This window comes from Phaethon lepturus, unplaced genomic scaffold, assembly GCF_000687285.1.
Source record: "Phaethon lepturus isolate BGI_N335 unplaced genomic scaffold, ASM68728v1 scaffold14877, whole genome shotgun sequence".
Taxonomy (NCBI): Eukaryota; Metazoa; Chordata; class Aves; order Phaethontiformes; family Phaethontidae; genus Phaethon; species Phaethon lepturus.
In genome coordinates, this window is record NW_010554156.1 from 9,636 (window position 1) to 30,196 (window position 20,561).

Below are 20,561 nucleotides of genomic sequence, written 5' to 3' on the forward strand. Positions count from 1 at the left end.
AATTGCTTGCATGCAACTATAGATTGCCAGTCTTTGATTTTGGTACTTAAGCAAATTTTGAGTCAGTGTTCCTTATTTGTTAGGGGAGCTAAGAGGAGTGTGTTATTTGAAGCGTGTGCTATGTTCAAAGTTGTTTTGCAGTTCAGAACTTATTGGACTTCAAAATTCCCCCCCCCCCCAAATGTTTTTTCCTTTTAAAAACGAGAGCAAAACCCAGAGCACTAACTTTGTCTATACTTGGGTGATGTGGTTAATAGACAATTTCTGAAAATACAGGACTTTTAATAGTGCTCTACTGTGCTTAGAAATGGTTAGATAATTACATCTAGGCTAAAATGCAAACTTCGGTATTTAGCTGTTGCTCTCTAAATCCATTTGTTTGGTGGTTCTTTCTTCAGAAATTGGATATATTAGAAAGCAGTGATCTGTTCTTGTTTTCCTCCTGGGGGGTGTGTGTTGGCAAGTTCATTGTGGAAATTTGAGAGATTTAATTGTTTCTAGATGTATGGGGGGTTTTTTTGCTTCTAGTCGGACATTTAGTATAACTCCTGAATGAGCAACAGTCATAAAACAACTGATTGGTACACCAAGGCATTAACCCCACCCTGGTGCAGTGGCACTTTAAGGCAACGTGGTTAGTGCTGTAAATTCAGGATAAGCCTACTAATGAGTATATTTATATATATATAAAATACATGTATTCAGGTAAGTCCAAAACACATCTGAAAAGCTCCTGTTAATCTTGGTGTACTGGGATAAGATGTAGACAGTGCTTGATTCATGATTTCATTCTGCACAACATTCACATTACTGTTTTGAGACAGCATACTATTTTATCCTAATGCTTAGGTTAGCAGTGTCAGTAAGACTTGGCTATGGCTTCTGTTTTCCCCATGCTTTGAATCAAGGATCATAATTCACATATGTAGACAACAGCGGGTATTCCGGTGTTGCTTGGCTTTGTGTTCCTCCTGTATTTGTGGGTATAAGCCATGTCCTCATGGTGTGGGGTTGTTCCTGGAGGGCCGGCATTACTCAAGGACAGAAGACCCACAGTTGAAGATGGGGTGAGGCTTGCCAGAGGTGAGAGCTAAGACTCTAGAGTGATGGCAGTCAATATCTCTTGTCTAAAAGACTGTTAAAGAAGCTCTGTGAAAAATTATCCTTTCATTAAAAAAGGATCAGACCAGAAGATATGAGAAGAGTTTTTTTTTTTTTAGGCATTAAGTCTAGGCCTTTTCTTCTTCAGGCTCCTAAGGAAGAATAACTCCATCATAGAACATATTCTGCTCACCTGAGTGTGTTTTCCAAGTCAAGCTCCTCTGGAAGCCTGCCTTGCATTGCATCTCTGCTGCGAGGTTTAAGAACATTACTGAAGATGTGACTGAATGTATTCTTGGCCAGTTTGCCCGTTTTCATATGCTAAAGCACTTTTAGCTGGAATAGCTTTCATGTATATATTCATGCATTTTATTTTACAGTCTTGCATGCTATTGAGGTCAGATTAATAAGCTTACAATTGGACTTCTTATTTCTTCCCATTCTCCATAAATACCTCTGCTTTTGGTTACTTCTGCTAATGGCATCCATACCTGACTACCCTTGTGCTCTGATGTGACATTTCCTGTATGTTTTACCCCTATTTTTTCCTGTTGCAGGAGCCTCAGCAAGTGGGACGCAGCAAATGCCATGTTCTCTTTGCTCTCATTAATCTTTCCAGATAACCACTAGCAGAAATTACTTAAGGTGCAGTGCAGGGCTCCAGACCTGTGTGTGACCCCTCACGCAGGATTTTACAACTTCAACACCAAGAAATGCCAAACGTACTCCGGTTTGAGTACTCCTGAGCTCTGTAGGAATAGCGTTTTTATCTTCTAGCCTGGAGGAATACCACTAAGTTTAAATGTTTTTTGTTTTGCAGTATTTTCTTGTACTGTACTGGTAGGCTTCTTAACATTCTTTGCAATTTTATAGGTTTTCTGTATTATGGGTAAATTTTGCAGGAGTATATACTATTACACCTTGACACTTTATGTTTCTTTTCAGTTTTATGAGGTTTTCTTCAGTTTAATGGACTAAACATAGCTGCTTATTCCATGGAAGGAAGTGATTTTTCATAAAAAGGTTACTGGTAAAATGAGATAGAAGGATTACTTGGGCTGAGAACTTTTTCCGGTAAAGCATCAGAGCTCTGTTATTTTTACCTCATTTAAGTCTTAATGAGGATTTTAAAAAAGAAAACCTGAAGAAGCCACTGTATACAAAGTTACTTACATAAATGTTATTGGGTGTTTGATATAACTCCACTTTTCTTCAGGTAGACTTGATACTCAGGTCAAATTGCTACTCCGTACAGCTTGAAATGCCAAATAAAGTCAACATGGGTCTGTCATAATAGTAGTTTTTTCACATTTTAGCCAAGAATGTCAATACCTGTTATAAAGATACCTGCACTGTAAGACTGTCACACTTGCTTTCAGATGTTGAAAGTGGAGAGTGGCCAGTCAAACCCTTTCCTTCTGGAAGGACAGCTGTGACAATCGTAAATCAGACCTTCCTCCAAAGGAAGAAGAATTTGCAAGTTGTCTTCATGCAGAAGCTAAAAACCTGTGGGCCTTTTTGAGGGGTCCAAGTTCAGCATGGGTTCCTGGGCCTGTTTGATCACTGGGCTTGGGAGCCAGGCTGTCCTGCAGTCTGGGGTTTTCTGTACATCACCTCCCAGGCTCTTTAAGGAGGTGATCTTGGACACAGCAACTGGACTGTCTGATCTTTGCCTTCAGCTCTTTTAAAGGAAAAGAAGAGGTGGTGGTCTCTGTCTCATTCTTTATTCTCAGTGCAGAGCTCTTTTAAGAAGCAGTATTTGTCATAGTTTTAGTATGGCATTCAGGTCCTGGATGTCCTCATGTCCATCCTCAGTCCTCAGGCAGGACCAGAGGCAGTGGGCACAAACTGAAATAGAGGAGGGTTTGTCTGAACATTGGGAGACACTTATCCACTGTCATGGTGACTGAGCACAGGGATAGGTTGCCTAGAGAGGTGGTGGAGGCTCCATCTGTGAAGATCTTCTAGAGCCATCTGGACATGATCCTGGGCAAGCAGTTACAGGTGGCCCTGCCTGAGCAGTGTGGTTGGACCAGATGACCTCCAGATGTCCCTTCCTACCTCAACCACTCTGTGATTCTGTGGCCTCAGACCACAAGCCAGTCTGGTTCTTTGGAGTAGTTATGTGAAAAGCAGCTGATTAGCATTCCTGTTTAATATACTTGACTATGGTTGGGCTCAGGCAGGCTGTCCCTTTGTAAGTTCTTAGATGAATGAACTTGAGTTACATATCTCTGAACTAGAAGGGTGAGGCTAGAAATGAGCAGACTGTTCTAATCTCTGGAGCCTTTTGCAGATTAGGATGATTCACAGAATCACAGAAACACTAGGTTGGAAAGGACCTTCAAGATCATCAAGTCCAACCATTAATCCAGCACCACCATGTCCCCTAGACCATGTCCTGAAGCGCCACATCCACACGTTTCTTGAACACTTCCAGAGATGGCGACTCCACCACCTCCCTGGGCAGCCTGTTCCAATGCCTGACCACCCTCTCAGTGAAGATATTTTTCCTAATATCCAATCTAAACCTCCCCTGGTGCAACTTGAGGCCATTTCCTCTTGTCCTATCACTAGTTACTTGGGAGAAGAGGCCAACACCCTCGTCACCACAACCCCCTTTCAGGTAGTTGTAGAGAGCGATAAGGTCTCCTCTCAGCCTCCTCTTCTCCAGACTGAACACCCCCAGTTCCCTCAGCCGCTCCTCATAAGACTTGTGCTCCAGACCCCTCACCAGCTTCGTTGCCCTTCTCTGGACACGCTCCATTAGCTCTGTAGATGTAGCTTAGCCGTTTAAATTCAAGGTCCTAACTTCTCATTTATCTTGTTGCTTAGTGATACCTGCTTACTTGTTCTAGAGCGAAATTCAGAGAGGAGACCTCTAAACATTAGATACTTGTTCTGCAGTGCTGCTGTTAGCAAGACTAGAAGTATCCACAGAAATTGTTCAGCCAGTCATCAGGATACTAGCAGCTTATTTGCTGAACATCCTCTTCTGCTTTCTGAAGCTGTTGGTGTATAATTTATGTATTGATGTTGATGTATAATTTAGCATACCTAAGGCAAATGTAAGTTACAGAACAGACTGTTCCACAGCAGTGAGACTACCTGTACCTCTCCATGCAGTGAAATGTTAGCTGTGTGTTCACCACTGATGTTGGTGGCTCAAAAACCTGCAAATGATCATACAGAGATTCCTTACACTGTCGTTGTTCTGAGGTAAAAACTGTCTTCGAAGTTGAAAGATAGCATGCTGATAAATAAGTGAGGTACATAAAATGGCAAGATGGAGTTTGTAATTTCTGTTGTGTGTGGAAGTAATAGCCTGTGGAAATAGCAGACTGAAGAATGTATGCTGCAGCAGCAGGCTGCTTGTCAGGTGCCCATGTTTGATTCGCAGCAGATATTTCTAGAGGAAGCACGAATGGGAACCCTGATTTTAGTAACACAGTTGATTTTTTTGAGGTTATTTGCTGCAGATTTCTTGTTCTTTCTGTGGTAAAGCAAGGTCAATTTGTGCTTCAAACGTGCAATTGAATATCCCTCTTCTATCAAATTAGACCTGTGGTGCTCAGCAGCAGATGTTGTCCATGAGAGGTGAATACCTCCTTCTTTTCTTCTTTCCACTTTCTCCTTTCTGCTCCAAATGGATCATGAGAGGCTGACAGCAGAGCCGGCAATGGGCAGTGCTGCAGCTGGCCATAGCCTTGTGTACTCTTTTCCCTCCCCACAGCAGTACAGTGGCACTGTTCAAGTTCCCAGTGCAACACCATGGGATCTGAAGGAGCAAGAGGTGTGCAGGAATATGCAGCATTGTAGCTGGGGTGTAGAAAGAAAGAGTTTAACTGTGTGAGGCAATTAACAGGACATAACCTGTACCCCAGTAAACCAGTACTAACAAGCTGTGTAAAGATGATCTGAAAACTTGTCTGGATGTTTTCTGATCACCCACATGCTTATCTGTGTGCGTGACCAAGCCCAACTGGCAGCTACTCCCACTCGCTGCCTGTAGTGCTGTTGGTGGCATCCAGTCAAAGTCTAGGAGCCTCTCTGGAGGTGTTTTCCTGATCCCAGCTGTAAGACCACCTGAAGATTTTGTTTCTGCAAGTTAATTGCTGATTGTAAACACACTGGGCAGGACAGTGATGCAGCTCCAGAGCAGCCAACTCCATTCTTTTCATGATTTCTTCAGCTCCGAGTCTGCTTTTGTGCTTAGCTCATGGTTGGATTTCTTGACATTAATAGGTGTCAGGTGAAGAAGGATTGATTGATTGGGTATTGCATTGCAGTTAACTGTAATTGTCATATCCTGCCAGTCCTCTCCCCTTTGCTGTGGAGTTCTGTGGTGTGGGAGTCCCTATGGAAACAGGATTAGATGTGGCTGTCTGGCACTAGTTTCTCTTGGAAGGGTGTGCAACTTTTAGTGAAGGTACTTGAATAAATTGCTGGAAGTGTCTATACAAAGCTGCCGGCACAGATGGCTTTGTCTACACAAACTCTAGGAGGACTTCTGTTTCTGTGCTGGTAAATTGGTTTTAACTGGTTGGGGAAAAAGAAGCAATGACTGCAAAATTGTAGAATAATTCAGGCTAGAAAGAGCCTTAGGAGGTCATCTAGTTTAGCCTGCTGCTGAAAGCAGGGTTATTTTCATTATTATTGTATTTATAAACTCATTTTGCTTAGCATCTTTTTCATCCTCTTTCTTCTACTTGCTTAATCTCCATGCAAACACATATTTGGCAGTACTAGTCACTAAAAAAAAAAATCTAATCTTCAGCCAGCAGTCTTACCTGCCTGCTCAGAAGAGTCTGTTTATATGAACGGCAAAATGTTTCCATGGTCTAAAGAGTGTGTCAAGATTAAGTATGTAAATTCCCCGGCTTCCAAGAAGAATGATGCTAGAATGCAACTGCTAAATACTCTTTGTCTTGTTACTGATGTGAATTTGTTCGGAAAATCTGGTCTATAATCCAGGTGACAATATATAAATTAGTAGGTAGATTGTCCTTAAGCTTTATTTGATGCAGGGGAAATGTCACCTTTGTCAGCACTTGGCAGTCTTCCATTTTAACTCAAATACAATTTGAAGTTCAATGCTGTTAAGTGTTTCAAAGATTCCTGTTTTCTTAATTATCATTCCTGTTGCTTTTTCTCATGTCCTCTTTCTCTATAACAGAATGTTTATATCTCTTAAGGTAATTAGCTAACCATTCAGGTGCTTTTAACATATGACAGGAGTATAGTTATCATTACTATTTTATGCAGGTTTACCTAGTGTTTAAATTACTTTAGCAGATTCAGAGAAAGCAAAGTGTCTGAAGCGACAAAAATCAGTGTAGCATACTGGTTTGCATATTTGTGTAGTGCCTTAAAAGGTTTGTGATTCTTGGCTCCTGTGGCCGTGTAATTCATTTAATGAACTAGTCAATGTAAGCTGACTGGTATGTATATAGAGGTGTAATTAATGGAATGCTTATAAAAGCATGTGGCTCTACTGAGAGTAAAATACATGCTTTTTTATAGTTTCTGTTTGTATTACTCAAGAGCACTTACTGTAGTGATTAACTTCTACAAAATCAATTTATGTCTTACAGCTTGCCTTGAAGGGATCTAACTATGCTGGTCTGCTGGAGCGACATCGCATTCATACAAAAAATGTGGAGCATATTGTAGACAGTTTACGGTAAGAATGTACGGGTGTTGAGAATTTCAGACACAATGCAAATGTCCATGGGTTGTGTAAAACAATGAAAGGAAGCTCTGTATTACAAGCTTTAATAAAATAGGAATACTGAAAACAGAATGATGCAAGTGAACAGTCATTCCTGAAACAATTGTAATGTGAACTAGCTCCATTCAGTTGACTAACACACTGCATTGTTATCTTGAAAACAAATGAAAAAGATGTAAAGGATTTGTGTGAATGTCAAATGCTTTTAAGTCAAATACCACTGTAATTACTCCTTAATTGCATGTCAGTTTTTTCAGAAGGATGCGACAAGGAACAATATAGGACATATTCAGTCTTTTTCTGCACTTTATAGGAACGAGAGGATAGAAGTTCGTCTTGTTAAACGTCGAGAATATAATGAAGAGACAGTTCGGTGGGCAGATGCTGTTATATCAGCAGGAGGTACGACCTTATGGAAGGGAATTGTTTCAGTATGTTTTCATAGACACATTTTTCGAAAATATTTTGCAGTGTGTGAAGCATCTGGAGGTATGCACATTTTGAAAACAAATTGCTTATCCAGCTGTCAGAAAATACAACAAAATACAATGGTTGTGACCATCCTCTCTACCTCTAAAATTTTACCTAAATTGTAGCACTAGCAAGTGAATCCCAGTGCATGGCTACTTTGGAAATGTTTAATTGTCTTGTGTAAAACAGTATAAACTGTGGAATTTACTACATTTTTGAGCTGAAGAGGATAACATGCTTGCCGTTATACGACTATACATGACCCTAAACCCCACTCTTTGGTTTTTGGTATGTGAGGTGGATACTAACTAACATAGTACCTTTTCTTCCCCTTTCTTAAATGTCTTTCTTGCTTTCACACTTAATTCCAGTGACAGGAGTATCTAGTTGGATGGTACAGGTAAAAGTATTCAACTTCTGAGCAGCCTGTGCCAGTGATTAGAGCTTTTTAAATGAACTAACAGAGTAACTAACCTGATTGTTTCCTTTTAACATTGGGTCGCAGCAGTTCATTCAGTGTTATTTTCGTGTGTTGTGGGGCTGTGACATGATGTTCAGTCACCTGTGGCAGTTAGACTTGACCACTGCTCTGCCTTTCTCTCCTCCCTTCTGGCCCACATTGCCCTCAGCTCCTGGTTACCATGCAGAATGGGTAGAAAGGGATATGTGTGCATTCCTGAAGCATCCTAATTCACTCCTGTAGATTTCAAAGGAAGCCTCTGATCTGGAGATAAAAGTGCCAATTTGGCTGTGGCAACATTTATGAGGCAAGCAACTGGGAAGTGCTACATTGTCAGGTTTCCAGCACTTATATCTTGGTGCAAAGACTGATGCAGATTATAGTTGTCATTCTGTTTAACAGGAAAGAATACCAATATCTGAAGAAACCAGTGACATGTGAAGATAAGACTTCTTTTCCAAGCATGCCTATTTGGGGCCAAATGAGACCTTTAAATTGTGCCTTCTGTGAGAACAACTGAGATGGAACTGAAGTCATTGTTTTCATGTGATTCACAGCAAAACTTGGTATTGTTTCCTGTCTCCTGTGGCTTTCGTTAGTGATACTTTCTAAATTTATTTTCTTAAAGAATTTCTCTTACCAGGTGATAAAGACACAAAAATTTTCATAAATCTCTTTTCAAACTTGCTTCTGCCAAATTCAGTTGCCTGGGCATGTATAGCTGTCAGATAAGTCATACTTCGTCCAGTCACATTTGCCATCTTGAACTCAGTTGTCACTACACTGCTTTGAAAGGTGTCAGTAGTTTTGTGGTCCCATTCTATTTTTGTGCAGCTTACCTGATCAGTTGGTGATATAAAAGCACGTAGTGGTAATGCTGCAGTACAGATAAGACTATTTTGCTTGGGGTACTAGAAGTGAAACTAACTTTTGTTTTGCTTTTTCTGTAGGTGATGGTACAATGTTGTTGGCAGCCAGTAAGGTCTTTGATAAATTTAAACCAGTTATTGGAGTAAATACTGATCCTGAAAGGTAAACACACATTTGTGAAATCAATGCTTTATTTAATATGGGGCACAATATGCATTTGTTTTCATGATGCACGAGGCATGCCTGTAGCGTTTGGCAGCATAAATGCCTGTTTTAGCAGATTGTAGAAATCAAGTGAACCTGTTGGTTTATTAGAAAAGTTTCCATGGCGAGTTATCCTGTCTCATCTGAGAGGATGTTAAGTAGTATTGGATAAGCATGGCTGTGTTAAACTGCCACAGCTGTTTTCACACACCAGTGTAACAGCACTTGCAGTTAGTTAACTTGTATTACTAGAACTTTGAGGCTAGAGATGGCAGTATAGAACAGAGCCAGGAAAAGGGACTTAAAAGCAGCTAAGCATTGTGCCTGAACACACAGGAACTTGGTTTCTTTATGAAGAAGGCAAATTGTGTCGGAAATCTGATAGGGCCTCAGACAAAGTTTGTTCTGGTTTCTTCATATAAACCATGTCATACCTCAGAGGACGCAGTCTCCTCAGCCAATTAATGGCATTTAGTTGTCCTATTATAAACTCCACAGAAGTTGCATCCACCTAGCCATAAGATTGATTTGGGCAGGTGGATGCAGTGTATTAGTACTGCCTGGTTGGTATAACCTTCAAATGGATGGCAAGTGAACTGAGTTCACCAAGGCTCTGTCTGCTGAGATTTCCAGATTTAGGTTTCTGCTTTTGATATTACCAGTTCATTTAATTTTAGTAGATAAGAAAGTGGTGGCCAAAAGTTTTAATTCCTTCTATACCTTACTCCTCTTCCAAAACTTTTCAAATGCTGTGAATAGAAGTTCTGCAGTATCAAGCCTGAATAGCAGGGTTCAAATAACAAGTGCCTTCAAGTTATTAAATATCACTTATGAAAGGGGAGCAGTGTTCAGTCATCTGGCTTTGACATGAGATTCTTTTGATCTTAGGCATTTTACTTACCTGTCTTGTATCACTAACTTGTGTGTAAATGGAGGAAATTTTCTTCCTAACTTGCAAGGTTTGTTAGGCTTGAATTCCTTGCCTAGAACTATGGTGACAGGAATTATATTAGTACCTACATATTACTGCAGGTTTACTAGCTGAACAGCCGGATTTTAGGGGCAACGTGGGAGAAATACCCTATGTCTCTCGCACATACACCCCAGGAGCTGAAAGAGGTGTATTGTTGCTGATGTGCTATTATGTAAGAATAGTATAAATTCATAAAGGTCAAAGTGTAGCTTTGCTTTATATAATTGAAAGAGATGTTTGATTTGTTTGGTTTTGTTTTTAAAGGTACCAAATCTTAGTAGTTATACTGTTATTTTCATTGTCCTTTTTTGCTACCAGATCGGAGGGTCACTTATGCTTGCCTGTGAGATATACACACTTGTTTCCTGAAGCACTACAGAAGCTTTATCGTGGTGAGTTCAGGTAGGATTCACTGATCTTTGGTTTTCCAAAACATATTATGATTGGAAAATACTTAATGATATGTAATTCCTAAAGAGCAGATGATGCTTAGTAAAATCTTAATGCCTCAAATTATGAATTCTGTGTAGATGTTTACCGTGCTGAAAAATGGGTTTGTGGTCAAGAATGAGATTGGAATACAAAGGATAAAATTGACTGCTAGTTCCAGCAAAAAGACTTTTGTTATGAACTTCAATAATTTTCTTTCCTGACTTAACAAATTCATAAACTGCGTTCTTGTAAAGGGTGTATTGCTTTACATATTTTAACACCCGAAACCATATGTAGTACAGTGACAGGTCATACTAATAGAAGCTAATAAAGCCAATACAGTTAGGAAATGGTCTGTGTGTTGCATCTGGGGCTTTGGTGATTAAGGTAGAGGGGTTTAAACTTTGTTAACAGATCAGTTTAAGGCAAAGCTTTTCTTTATGCTGAAGATAGCTTGATGTTTTCAATACTAGATATTCTTAAAATAGAAGAATCTCACTTGAATTAAGATGGAAGCAAGCTGAACTTTAAAAGACAGACTAGGGAAGAGTTTTTTAATAACAATTTAAAAAGAGACATCGTTCTGTGGTGTATTAATGTTCAAGAATACTTCTGTGGTGGCAAACCATCAAACAGAAATAAGTCATTCACGTGAAAATATATCGCAATTGGATTTTGTTTATACTTCTAGCATATTTACTCTGTAGCTTGAAGTGTATCTGTATTTGTGCCGTAGTAGAGTTCTGAAATGAGGTGAATAGTCATCTGGATTGATCATAAATAACTGAAGGAGTTTCAGTAGGTATTGCTAAATGAAAAGGTACTTTCAACACATATTCTGAGACTTAGGCATTTAACTCTCCATAGTGCTAAGTTGCTTAGGTAAAGCTGGTAGTGATAATGCAGGTAACTTCCCTTGATAATCTAGGGACTTCTAATGTTTTGTTGGATGCCATGTTATACTTCTGTTGCTGACACTCCTGTCATTGCTCATTGTGGAGCTGAAACCTCACCAGAGTGAAACAGAAAGGATCTCCATGGTTATTTATCCAGAATAATAGGAACTGGTATTCCTACGCAAGGACCTGAGGGGGTGTTTCACTTGGCAGTTCTCAGATTTGTTTGGCCTTAAGGAAACTTTAAAATAGGTGGGTAATTGGATCAGCCCGTCTGGAAGAGCTTCTGGTGGTTCTGAGTTGCATGAGGACAGTGAGGTGCCAGAGACTGGAAATGGGGAATGTTTTTTCTCCTTATCCTGAAGTGTCAGCCACTTTAGTGCAACAATCTGTGTAAGCAGTTACCTTGTAGTCCTATGAAACAACCAACATTATTGATGTATCATGGACAAACTATATCAGACTACCCATGTTTCTTTTTTTTGGTGGTCAGTGGTGTAACAGGATCTCAGAATAGGGGTATAATAGGGGTACAGTCCCATTTTCTAGTTTTGTAGGGGTTCTAGCATAATGATAATTATTGCATGCTGCCTGCCTGACTACATAAAACCACACTTGGAATTTAAGGGCAGATAGGTAACTATACTAAGAGTTTGTTGAATGAGGCGCTACAAGGATGACAATGAGATAAAACTAGTAATGTAGTCATATAAAATGTAAGTCTTCCGTACTGTAATTTCCAGAAACATGTAAGCTGGTTACTGTCACCTGGATATCAACAGTATGAACTGGGAAAAGATGTGCCCATAACACACCCTTATGGTTTGCTTTTTTAATCAAAACTACTATTACTATTTTAGTTTATATGATCTTTAAATTGTAGGAGGAAAAAAGGAATTCATACTTCCTCTAGGAAAAAGTAAGAAATCTGAATGTTGTAACACCTTAAGGAATAATGCCTTTCATATCCTTCTCTTTCTTTATTTGAATTACTTGAACTTAAGTATCCTAAAGTTTCTAGGCTGGGAGAGATTCTTAAAATGAGAGGATACTTGGGACCTTTATGTGTAAAGGGGTGCATAGAGCTGCTTTTCTGGACATCTACAAATACAAACAAAAGATGTTAAAATTCAGCATGTATTGCTGTATAAATTCCTGAGAGCTTGTAGTTCTCAAAATCATTGCACCAGTCATGAATTCAAAGTTAGGATCACACGCCTAAAAAGATGACTTGTTATCTATAATGTTTGTATACTGCTTTTGGCCAGTGTCATCTTATTTTACACCTACAAAAGCATTAGGTAGCAAATCGATAACTGTAAGATTTTAGGATGATGAACTTTCTAAATTTAGAATTTATTGTGGAAGCTATAAAACTTGAAATGTGACTTTGAATATGTTTAACTTTTAATCGTAAGATGCTCTGCGCTTTGAGAGTGAATACTCTCTGATCCTGTCTAATTCTGTAATGAATATTTCAGCTACTGATACCAACTTCTTTATCCTCTCTAAGGTGGCAGTGGCGGCAAAGAATCCGACTGTATCTTGAAGGAACTGGTATTAACCCAACCCCTGTAGATTTACATGAACAGCAGCTAAGCCAAGAGCAACACAGCAGGGCTCACATAAATGAAAGATTCCAGGACCAAAGTAGGTTAAGATCTGACAAGAATATAACCATTTTGCTATGATAACTTGGAATAGGAGATAAAGATTTGTAAGAGTTGAAGTATTTGAAGTCTGGCTGCTGTATTTGAGAGGCAAGGAGAGACAGCTCTCATTAGCTGAGGATGTAGATCAAAGTTTTTTAAAATGGGCTATTTTTTGTTTTTATGTGTTTATTCTGGACTGTACACTTAGAAACAGTTTTCAGTGTTAAGTTAATTTAGAGATGTTTTTAAATAGTAGTATCTGCTGGCAAAATACCTGAGCTTTTTTAAAATGCTGTCTGTTAGGGTTACTGTAGACGCTTGCGTTACTACATGAAAATATTACTATGTGTTTAGCTGCTCCACACTAAAAGCGTGTGTGCACACACGCACTCTTAACTTGCACTAAATTTGAGGTAGGTTACTTCACAATTGAAAAAGCTGGTCACAGACTGCCAGCAAGCAAATGAGAAATTAGAAGTGAGTATCTCTCCGTGGGTAATTCTTCAATCATCAAACACCTTTGACTGTTTCCTTTGTGATGGATTGAAGATGCATGATTCTATCCTTAACCTGTGTCCAGCACTGCATTTCCTCACTGAGAGGTCCTTTGTCAACATGAACAGCTTGTTAGTCCCCCTTAATTACCCTGTGGTATAAAGTCTAATTCTTTGAATGATATCAGAAACGTCTGTTAAGTCACTGTCAGTGAATTTAACTAGGCTGGAAGAGTGACTGACAACAGAGGAGACTTCAATTTGTCAGGTTGCCCATGAGTTTTCAGGGAAAGCAATTTCTGAACATAAGTGTCCTTGCCTTATTGACCTTGGTTCAAATATTTGTAGACTCCAGTAAAGGACAGTGACTGGCTACAGATTAAATCAGTGAAAAATTGAGTCCTTGAGGAGAATGGAGGACTAGGTCTAGAATGCAAACCCAGGCAGCAGAGCGTGTCCTCCAATGAATTGTGAATTGTTTTTGAAAATCTGTGTTTTAGAGCCATGATTCAAAACTCTTATATTCAATGTCTGCAGGATCTGACATTTCTGGTCCACATCTTTTACCAGTGAGAGCACTCAATGAAGTCTTCATTGGGGAATCTCTTTCATCCAGGTATGTTTAATTGTTTGTTCTTGCAGTAAAGCACAATAGACTTAATTTGTTTTTATGACATTGCAATGGACAATCAGTGGTGGGATGTCTTTGCGTCAAATTTCAGTTCTAGTCCATGAATATATAACATTGATTGCATTGTTGCTGATTACAAAGTGTATTTTCAGAGATGTAAGTGCAGTGATGTTAATTTCTGGTTTTCCACCTTCCTGTCTGGCCATTCTTTCATCTTTCGTTATTCGCGGCTGTATTCTTTCCTCTTCATTGCTTTACTCCTTTCCTGATTAGTTCTTATGTAACCAAATGCCTTCAGTTACTTTCTTTACAGTGGATTGAAGATTTAAATATCTGTCCTTAAACTGCCCCCTCTCATGCATATCTTCTTAAATACCTTTTCATAAGTTTTTAGCATGACCAAGCACAAATTGCTTTTAGCATGACCAAGTACTCCTTTTCCTGCCTGTCTGTCATTAGAGGCAAAGGTATCAGCCTGCCTTTGGCAGAAGCTTTGTTATTGTGGGAAAAGACTTAATTTCCGTGTTTTAAGAAACAAGTTTTTATCAAATCCTGGCACTGCATTATCCAGAATATCTTTGACTGTCCTTTCTGTCCTGAAGATCAGTGCATGTCTGTGAGCTAAACGATAACAAGAAGGATGTGGGGGATGTGATGGGGCTGTGGGAAAGGAGATAAAACATGATCCTTGGCCAGGGTTTGGCCAAACATTTATTTGTATTTTATATCCCTTTTCCCTTTATTCTGTATACTTTAAAAAAAAAAAAAAAATTTAGAGTGTAACATCTTCTTGTGTTTGTACAGTGCCTGGGACACTGTGATTGCTGCTGGAAACAGTATAAGTGTTCCATGAGTGCTTTATCTTCCATCTGGACTGCAGCCTCAGACTGGCAGAAGGAATTAGTCTCAAAGAGATACAAATTTTGCTCTCTCCTACATCAAACCTAATTTTACCAAGATTCTGAAAAGTTTCTTTAACATACAGTGATAGAGGAACACAAAGCTGCTTTCCAACACTTTATAATAGCCCTCCACTTCTGAGTGTCACAAATACATTGTGGTCTTTGGTTCCAGTATATCTGAGAAGCATTGAGGAACACAGTACCTGTAGGAACAAATCTCTGGTAATAAATATTGTGTTAATAGGACCTTACACTTAAAAGACTTAAATAATGATGTCACACAGATGAATCTTCTGTAAGGTTCAAATACACGAGTCTGCTCTATATTAAGACAAAATGGCTCTAAGTGCTTCTTCCAAGGTCTTACTCTGCATGTCAGTTAAGAAAACAGGGAAATTGAAGGACAAGAAAAAAATCTTTCATACCCAGGTTGCAAAAATCATTTTAAACTAAATCAAGCTGTGCACCTGTGTTCTTAATTTGCTTCCAGTTCTTTCATCTTCTGTCTCCTCAAGAGTGAGTACGCAAAGTGCGCTCAGTTACTAAGAGTCTAAACTGTTTGACAACAGATATTCAAGGGGTATATTCCTTGGCAATCCAGACTGAAATATTCATCACCTAAAAAAGCTCAGTAAGCTCTTTTTACTAAGAAAGGTGAAATTCAGTCATGCTGAACATGGTGTATGTGGTGTTTTTCTTAGAGGGTATCTATTAATCTGAAGACTATATTATACTGTTTGAATTAGGCACTATGAACATCAACAACTTTAGCTCATCAATATAGGCCTGGGTGTTCTGAAGCTTACAGAGAGAGACTGACTGGTGTCTCTAGGCCTAACATTAGGAATCCCCTGATAGATGAGTAATACCATGCAGAGTGGTGATTGTGCCCCAAGACTTACTACATCTGAGTTTTAGGAAGACTTTGCCCTGGAGAGAAATGTAAGCCTGCTGACTGTTGTAAAACTAAAACTGTTCTTGGAGAATCACAGTGGATTTTTAATTACTGAAGTGATCAAGAATGCAACTTGAAGCCGTGCTGTTACTTACTGATGTTGGAGTGCCTTACCTCTTAGTGTTCCCTGATGTAATTTTATGAGACCCATAAACACAGATTTTTCGGTAGTTCAACAATTATGCAAGGAAGGTAATGTATTTGTAGTTTCATTTGTAAGTTCAGCAAACCCTGCTTGTATATGAAGGTATTCCCAGATGAACCACAGAGGTTTTTGTGCATAATTTAATAAGAAAAGTGGCTGCAGAAAAAACTATCTAAATGTTCATGCTGCAAATCACTTTTGTCCATTATAAAAACTGATATAAAACAGTGAATTAAAAGTGGCAACTAAATTGGAAACACTGTGCAAAGCCTGTGGAATTGTCCTCCAGATTTGAAACTAGCCCCTCCAATTTTTATGTGCCTGATAAGGCTGTGTGTTCTGTCTTATTCAGGGAGAACTTTAAGTCCTGCAAACCCAGTTTTAAATTCTCGCTTCATAGGGCCTCCTATTATGAGATATCAGTTGATGATGGTCCTTGGGAAAAACAGAAGAGTTCAGGGCTTAATGTGTGTACTGGAACAGGATCAAAAGCATGGTAAGTACATATTTCTGCTTTGATGCAAAGTATAGCTTCAGATAAGTTAGATGGACCTATTTTGTGTGAGCATTTTGTCCATACTGAGACTCTCTTGGGCTATGGTTAAGTCAGTGCATGTCAAATATTGGTTCAAAGCTGTCTTAGGTGTTTAAGAGCAGAGCACCCCGCACTTGAAGGTATGGAGAGAAGATTTGAAAGGGTGAGGAGCTGAGGCACTGAGGCAGAAGTTTACCTTAGGTGTAGTTTTGGTGAAAGAGGTTGGATGCCACACGTGGAGGTGAATGGTTGGGGATGGTGCAGGAAAGAGATTCTGCCCTGACTTGCAGAACATATTTGGGGAATCTGCATATTGGGGGGATCTTTGAACTACTCTTGTTCGCTAAAATTAAAGTGCTTAGAAGAAGTAGCTCAGAAAACTTATAAAAACCTTAGCTCTAAGAAGAATGGGAAAACATGTACTTGGAAACAGTGTTAAGTGTTCTCTGGCACATCTACTGTCCAGTCTCCTTCCAAGCCTCTTGCCTCTTTCAAACTTAATTGAAAGGGCACAGTCTCTTTGCCAAAATATTTCCCTTAAACAAAAACGGGCATATCTAAGCAGAGCTGTGCTAGCTTAATCAAAGGGGTTTTGATCAAATTATCTTAAATTTGGTTTAAACAAGCTGCAGTACTGCATGTAAGTCTAATCAATGTAGTTTTGAGATGTGAGACATATGTACAGGGAGAGCCTCTTTGATTTGGAAGTCTGGCTGTGCTTATAGTTTAAAGTTGTACAACAGGCCGTGGATTTATGTGGCAGGCTAAGATGAACTAAAACTGAAGCTTTTAATGAAATTCAAAACTGAATATTCATGCTGTAACCATGGCTACTGGGTTTTACTCTGCATTGTAATTCAGAATTTTGTATTCAGTCAGCATTAACTTAGTCCTGGAGGCTGCCAAGGATGAAATTGGCAGACTGCTAGGGGAACTTTCTAGTGATCAGTACCTTGGGGAATGTACAGTCTTAGTTCAGAGCTGTTCTTCTGCATTTCATTTGCTCATACACTTGGTCCCTGGTTCTGGGATTGCTCAGTACAAAAATCCAGCATTGCCCATCGCCATTGCTGTAATCAGTCGTGTACTGATGGACTTCTCTAAACTGAGGCCAAGCCTCAGAGGAGTGATCTTCCTTAGCCTGTGGCTTAGCGGCTCTACTGGGATTTCAGACGTCTTTGGACTGAGGGGCATTGAATTGCCCAAGTGCTTCCTTCAGCTGCCAAAACTTGCATAAAAGGATACCTAGTTGAGAGAGAGAACAATTTCAAACTGTGCATCTCAGTTTCTTGCTAGTATCTGCTCAGGCTTGCAGATATGCCATAAATATAAGAGAAGGAGCCTTGGACAATCACCCTTAGCAGCTCTGTAGTCTGTTAGATGTGTAGTGGACATCTGTTGCAGTCTGAGGAGTTTTACTGCTGTAACAGAAGTGCTGGACTGAGGATTTTAACCTGTATTTAGACCTGGACAACTGAGGTGTTCACAGTACTGCTGCACAGAGTCTGTGATTAGTACCTAATCACTTCTGAGCCTGGGCACAGAAGGCAGACTTTTGTTGGGGTTTAGACTTGGTTCAGACTGAGGCTTTATGCTGACTTGTTGTGCATCCAAATGTGACAAATGTAAAACTGTCTGGTCTAATTGCTCCTTTTTTTATATACACTGATTCTTGGGAGACTCAAGCCCACACCTTAAGGTATGGACAAAGAGGCATAATATTTGTAAGGAAGTGTTGGGTCCCATAAATGAGACCTAACAGACGGAACTAATTAGCAAGAAGCAGATAGAAGGGATAAGAACACACACAATCTGTAGAAGTGCCGTGCTTCATTTTTTTTAATGCAGACTTAAATTAGCAATTATTGTTGCTTTAATAAGGAGACAACATCCTGTGTATCATGCTCTTCTTTCCTGAAGACTTCACTTAATGGATTGTTAAGGTTTACAAAGCCACAGGTAGACGTCAAACCAAGAATTAATTTAATGCATCTTTTTGAAGAGCCAGCTGATGTTGGCTCACACTTAATAGCATTCTTTTTTTTTTTTTCCTTTCTGATGTTGAATGCAGTTCTTCATCTGTATGCAAGATTTTTTGTTTTGCTTTTGTTTTTCTCCCAAGTTGTATTGCTTAGCAAACAAGGCTTCTACTTCTCTCTAGGTCCTATAATATTAACAAGGTAGCACATCAAGCTGTGGAAGAGATCCTTAAGATTGGTGAGTGAACAATGTAGCTTTACTGGCCAAGTTTATATAAGATACATTTATCGAATTGTGGCTCTTTCTTTTGGCTCAACAGCTAAAAAGCATGGAAGTTTGAATATGCCATTGAACACGGAACTAGTACAAAAAGGTTAGTGAAAAAAGCAAGATTTCTTTAAGGTGTCTTAACTTTGACCGATTCATTTTGTTTCTACTCTTAATACTCTGCACTGCTTTCAATACTTTCAATATTTTAGGGCTCTTCCAGTATTAGTCTTTCTTACAAACGTTATTTAGGCACATTTGGTGAAAAATGTCTGAATTGATATGAAAGCACTTAAGCTTACATATGTATAGATCTTCAGGAGAATTTCAGTTCTCTTAAGATTTGAGACACTTAGTATTTAATCACCTGAAGAGAGCTGTTGAGTGTTTGTCATTCAACAGAAATGAAAGGAATCTTCTGTAAAATTAATGTAAACTTTTGCAGGTGAACGCTATTAAACATCTGGCAAGACTCAATATTCCCTCTTGGTATAGAAGCTGCTCTTTCCTGGAGGAATGTGTGTTTCTCAGAATAACTAATTTTCTTGGAAAAAATGATGACTGATTTCTCTATTTACAGTAACAAATGATTACAATGAGTCTCTGCTCTACAGTCCAGAAGAACCAAAGATGTTTTTCAGTATTCGAGAGCCTATTGTAAACAGAGTTTTCTCAAGTAGCCGGCAGCGTGGCTTCTCTTCAAAGTAAGTGTTGGCTGTAGCAGTCACTGAAGAGTTACTTCATTCTGTGTATTTGTGAAAGTACTAGTAATCCAGGAGTTTCCCTTGAAAAGTGTTCCAACATCCATTTTGTGTTTTGAGGGGCTTGAGTATTGTTCTCATAACAGGAAGAAAATGTTCCCAAGCTTCAGGTTTTTTGATAATGGGATGGCCTACATGGCACTTGGGTTGCTGGCATCAGATGGGATTAACCTTTCTCAAAGGGGGAAGAGGGTCATTGCTCGCAAGCTAGCGGGGCTTATTGACAGGGCTTTAAACTGGACTTGAAGCGGGAGGGGGATAATATCAGACAAGTTTAAAATTATAAGCTAAAGATATAGTAGTCAGCTCTCAATATTGACAGTAATATGCTGCAGTACCTATTTATGATGTTGCCTGGCAAGCATTCTGACTTTCAACTTTGAAAGGTCAAAGTTTGAAATTACTTTCCCTTCTTTCTGTGAATGATTCATGTAACAAAATAGGCTACATTAATATCCAAATTATTTGAACCTCAAGCATTGCTAGTTGAAACTGCATGTTCGACTTAACATGAAGACCATACATTAGAATCATAAATTAATTGAAAACCTCTCTATAATCTTAATCTTTATTAAGTAACTAACTATTAAATGGGATCATTAGTAGCTTGCTTTAAAAAATACTTCCAAACTGCAGCTTTCTATACCAAGTGTTATATTATAGGCTGTTCTCAGACTCTTGGAGCAATAGTCTTGATCTGAACAAGTCCTTCAGTCTTCTCTGGACTCTGCTATGTCTGTACAAAGTACTGATAGGTTTGGGGATTCTAGTGCTAGTACCATGCTACATTCTTAAGTATGCTCCTGTGTGACTAAGCACTTACTGACCCACAGAAAAGAATGTCCAAGAACCAATCTTTTTGTTCAGATAAGTGCTTGTGTGAAATACTTAATTTTTTAAGCTATTTTGTGAAAACTTACTTTTTTAATTTTTGCAGAGTCTGCGTCCGTTCCCGTTGTTGGGATGCATGTATGGTAGTAGATGGAGGAACATCTTTTGAGTTCAATGATGGGGCGATAGCTTCAATAAAGATTGATACAGAGGATGCACTGTGCACTGTTCTGCTGGAAGAGTGAAGGACCCTAGTGTCTTCTGCTGAAC

At 39.2% G+C, this 20,561-nt stretch overlaps 1 protein-coding gene across 3 annotated transcripts; it reads left to right on the top strand.

Moving 5' to 3' along the window:
• The first annotated feature begins 736 nt into the window (after positions 1–736).
• On the top strand, positions 737–20,536 carry NADK2 (NAD kinase 2, mitochondrial). Of its 3 annotated transcripts, XM_010291752.1 has the most exons (12): positions 737–745; positions 6,696–6,784; positions 7,146–7,234; positions 8,714–8,795; positions 10,129–10,212; positions 12,652–12,788; positions 13,822–13,900; positions 16,270–16,413; positions 18,614–18,669; positions 18,752–18,805; positions 19,280–19,403; positions 20,398–20,536. In XM_010291752.1, the coding sequence occupies exons 4-12, from the start codon at positions 8,725–8,727 to the stop codon at positions 20,534–20,536; spliced, it is 888 nt and encodes a 295-aa protein (XP_010290054.1). In that variant the 5' UTR covers positions 737–745; positions 6,696–6,784; positions 7,146–7,234; positions 8,714–8,724. The 3 variants fall into 3 exon arrangements, with proteins under 3 accessions (XP_010290054.1, XP_010290055.1, XP_010290056.1); XM_010291753.1 differs by lacking the exon at positions 737–745 and having other exon boundaries at positions 6,702–6,798; positions 7,160–7,234; positions 13,822–13,904; positions 16,274–16,413; XM_010291754.1 differs by lacking the exon at positions 737–745 and having other exon boundaries at positions 6,702–6,784; positions 16,318–16,413.
• The last annotated feature ends 25 nt before the right edge of the window (positions 20,537–20,561 follow it).

What these genes read in the sequence shown, in the direction of transcription:
- NADK2 (XM_010291752.1), top strand. Translation starts at nt 8,725, where the DNA reads ATGTTGTTGGCAGCCAGTAAGGTCTTTGATAAATTTAAACCAGTTATT. An exon ending in CTTTATCGTGGTGAGTTCAG is followed by an intron (nt 10,213 to 12,651) that starts GTAGGATTCACT and finishes ATCCTCTCTAAG; the next exon opens with GTGGCAGTGGCGGCAAAGAA. An exon ending in GGAACAGGATCAAAAGCATG is followed by an intron (nt 16,414 to 18,613) that starts GTAAGTACATAT and finishes ACTTCTCTCTAG; the next exon opens with GTCCTATAATATTAACAAGG.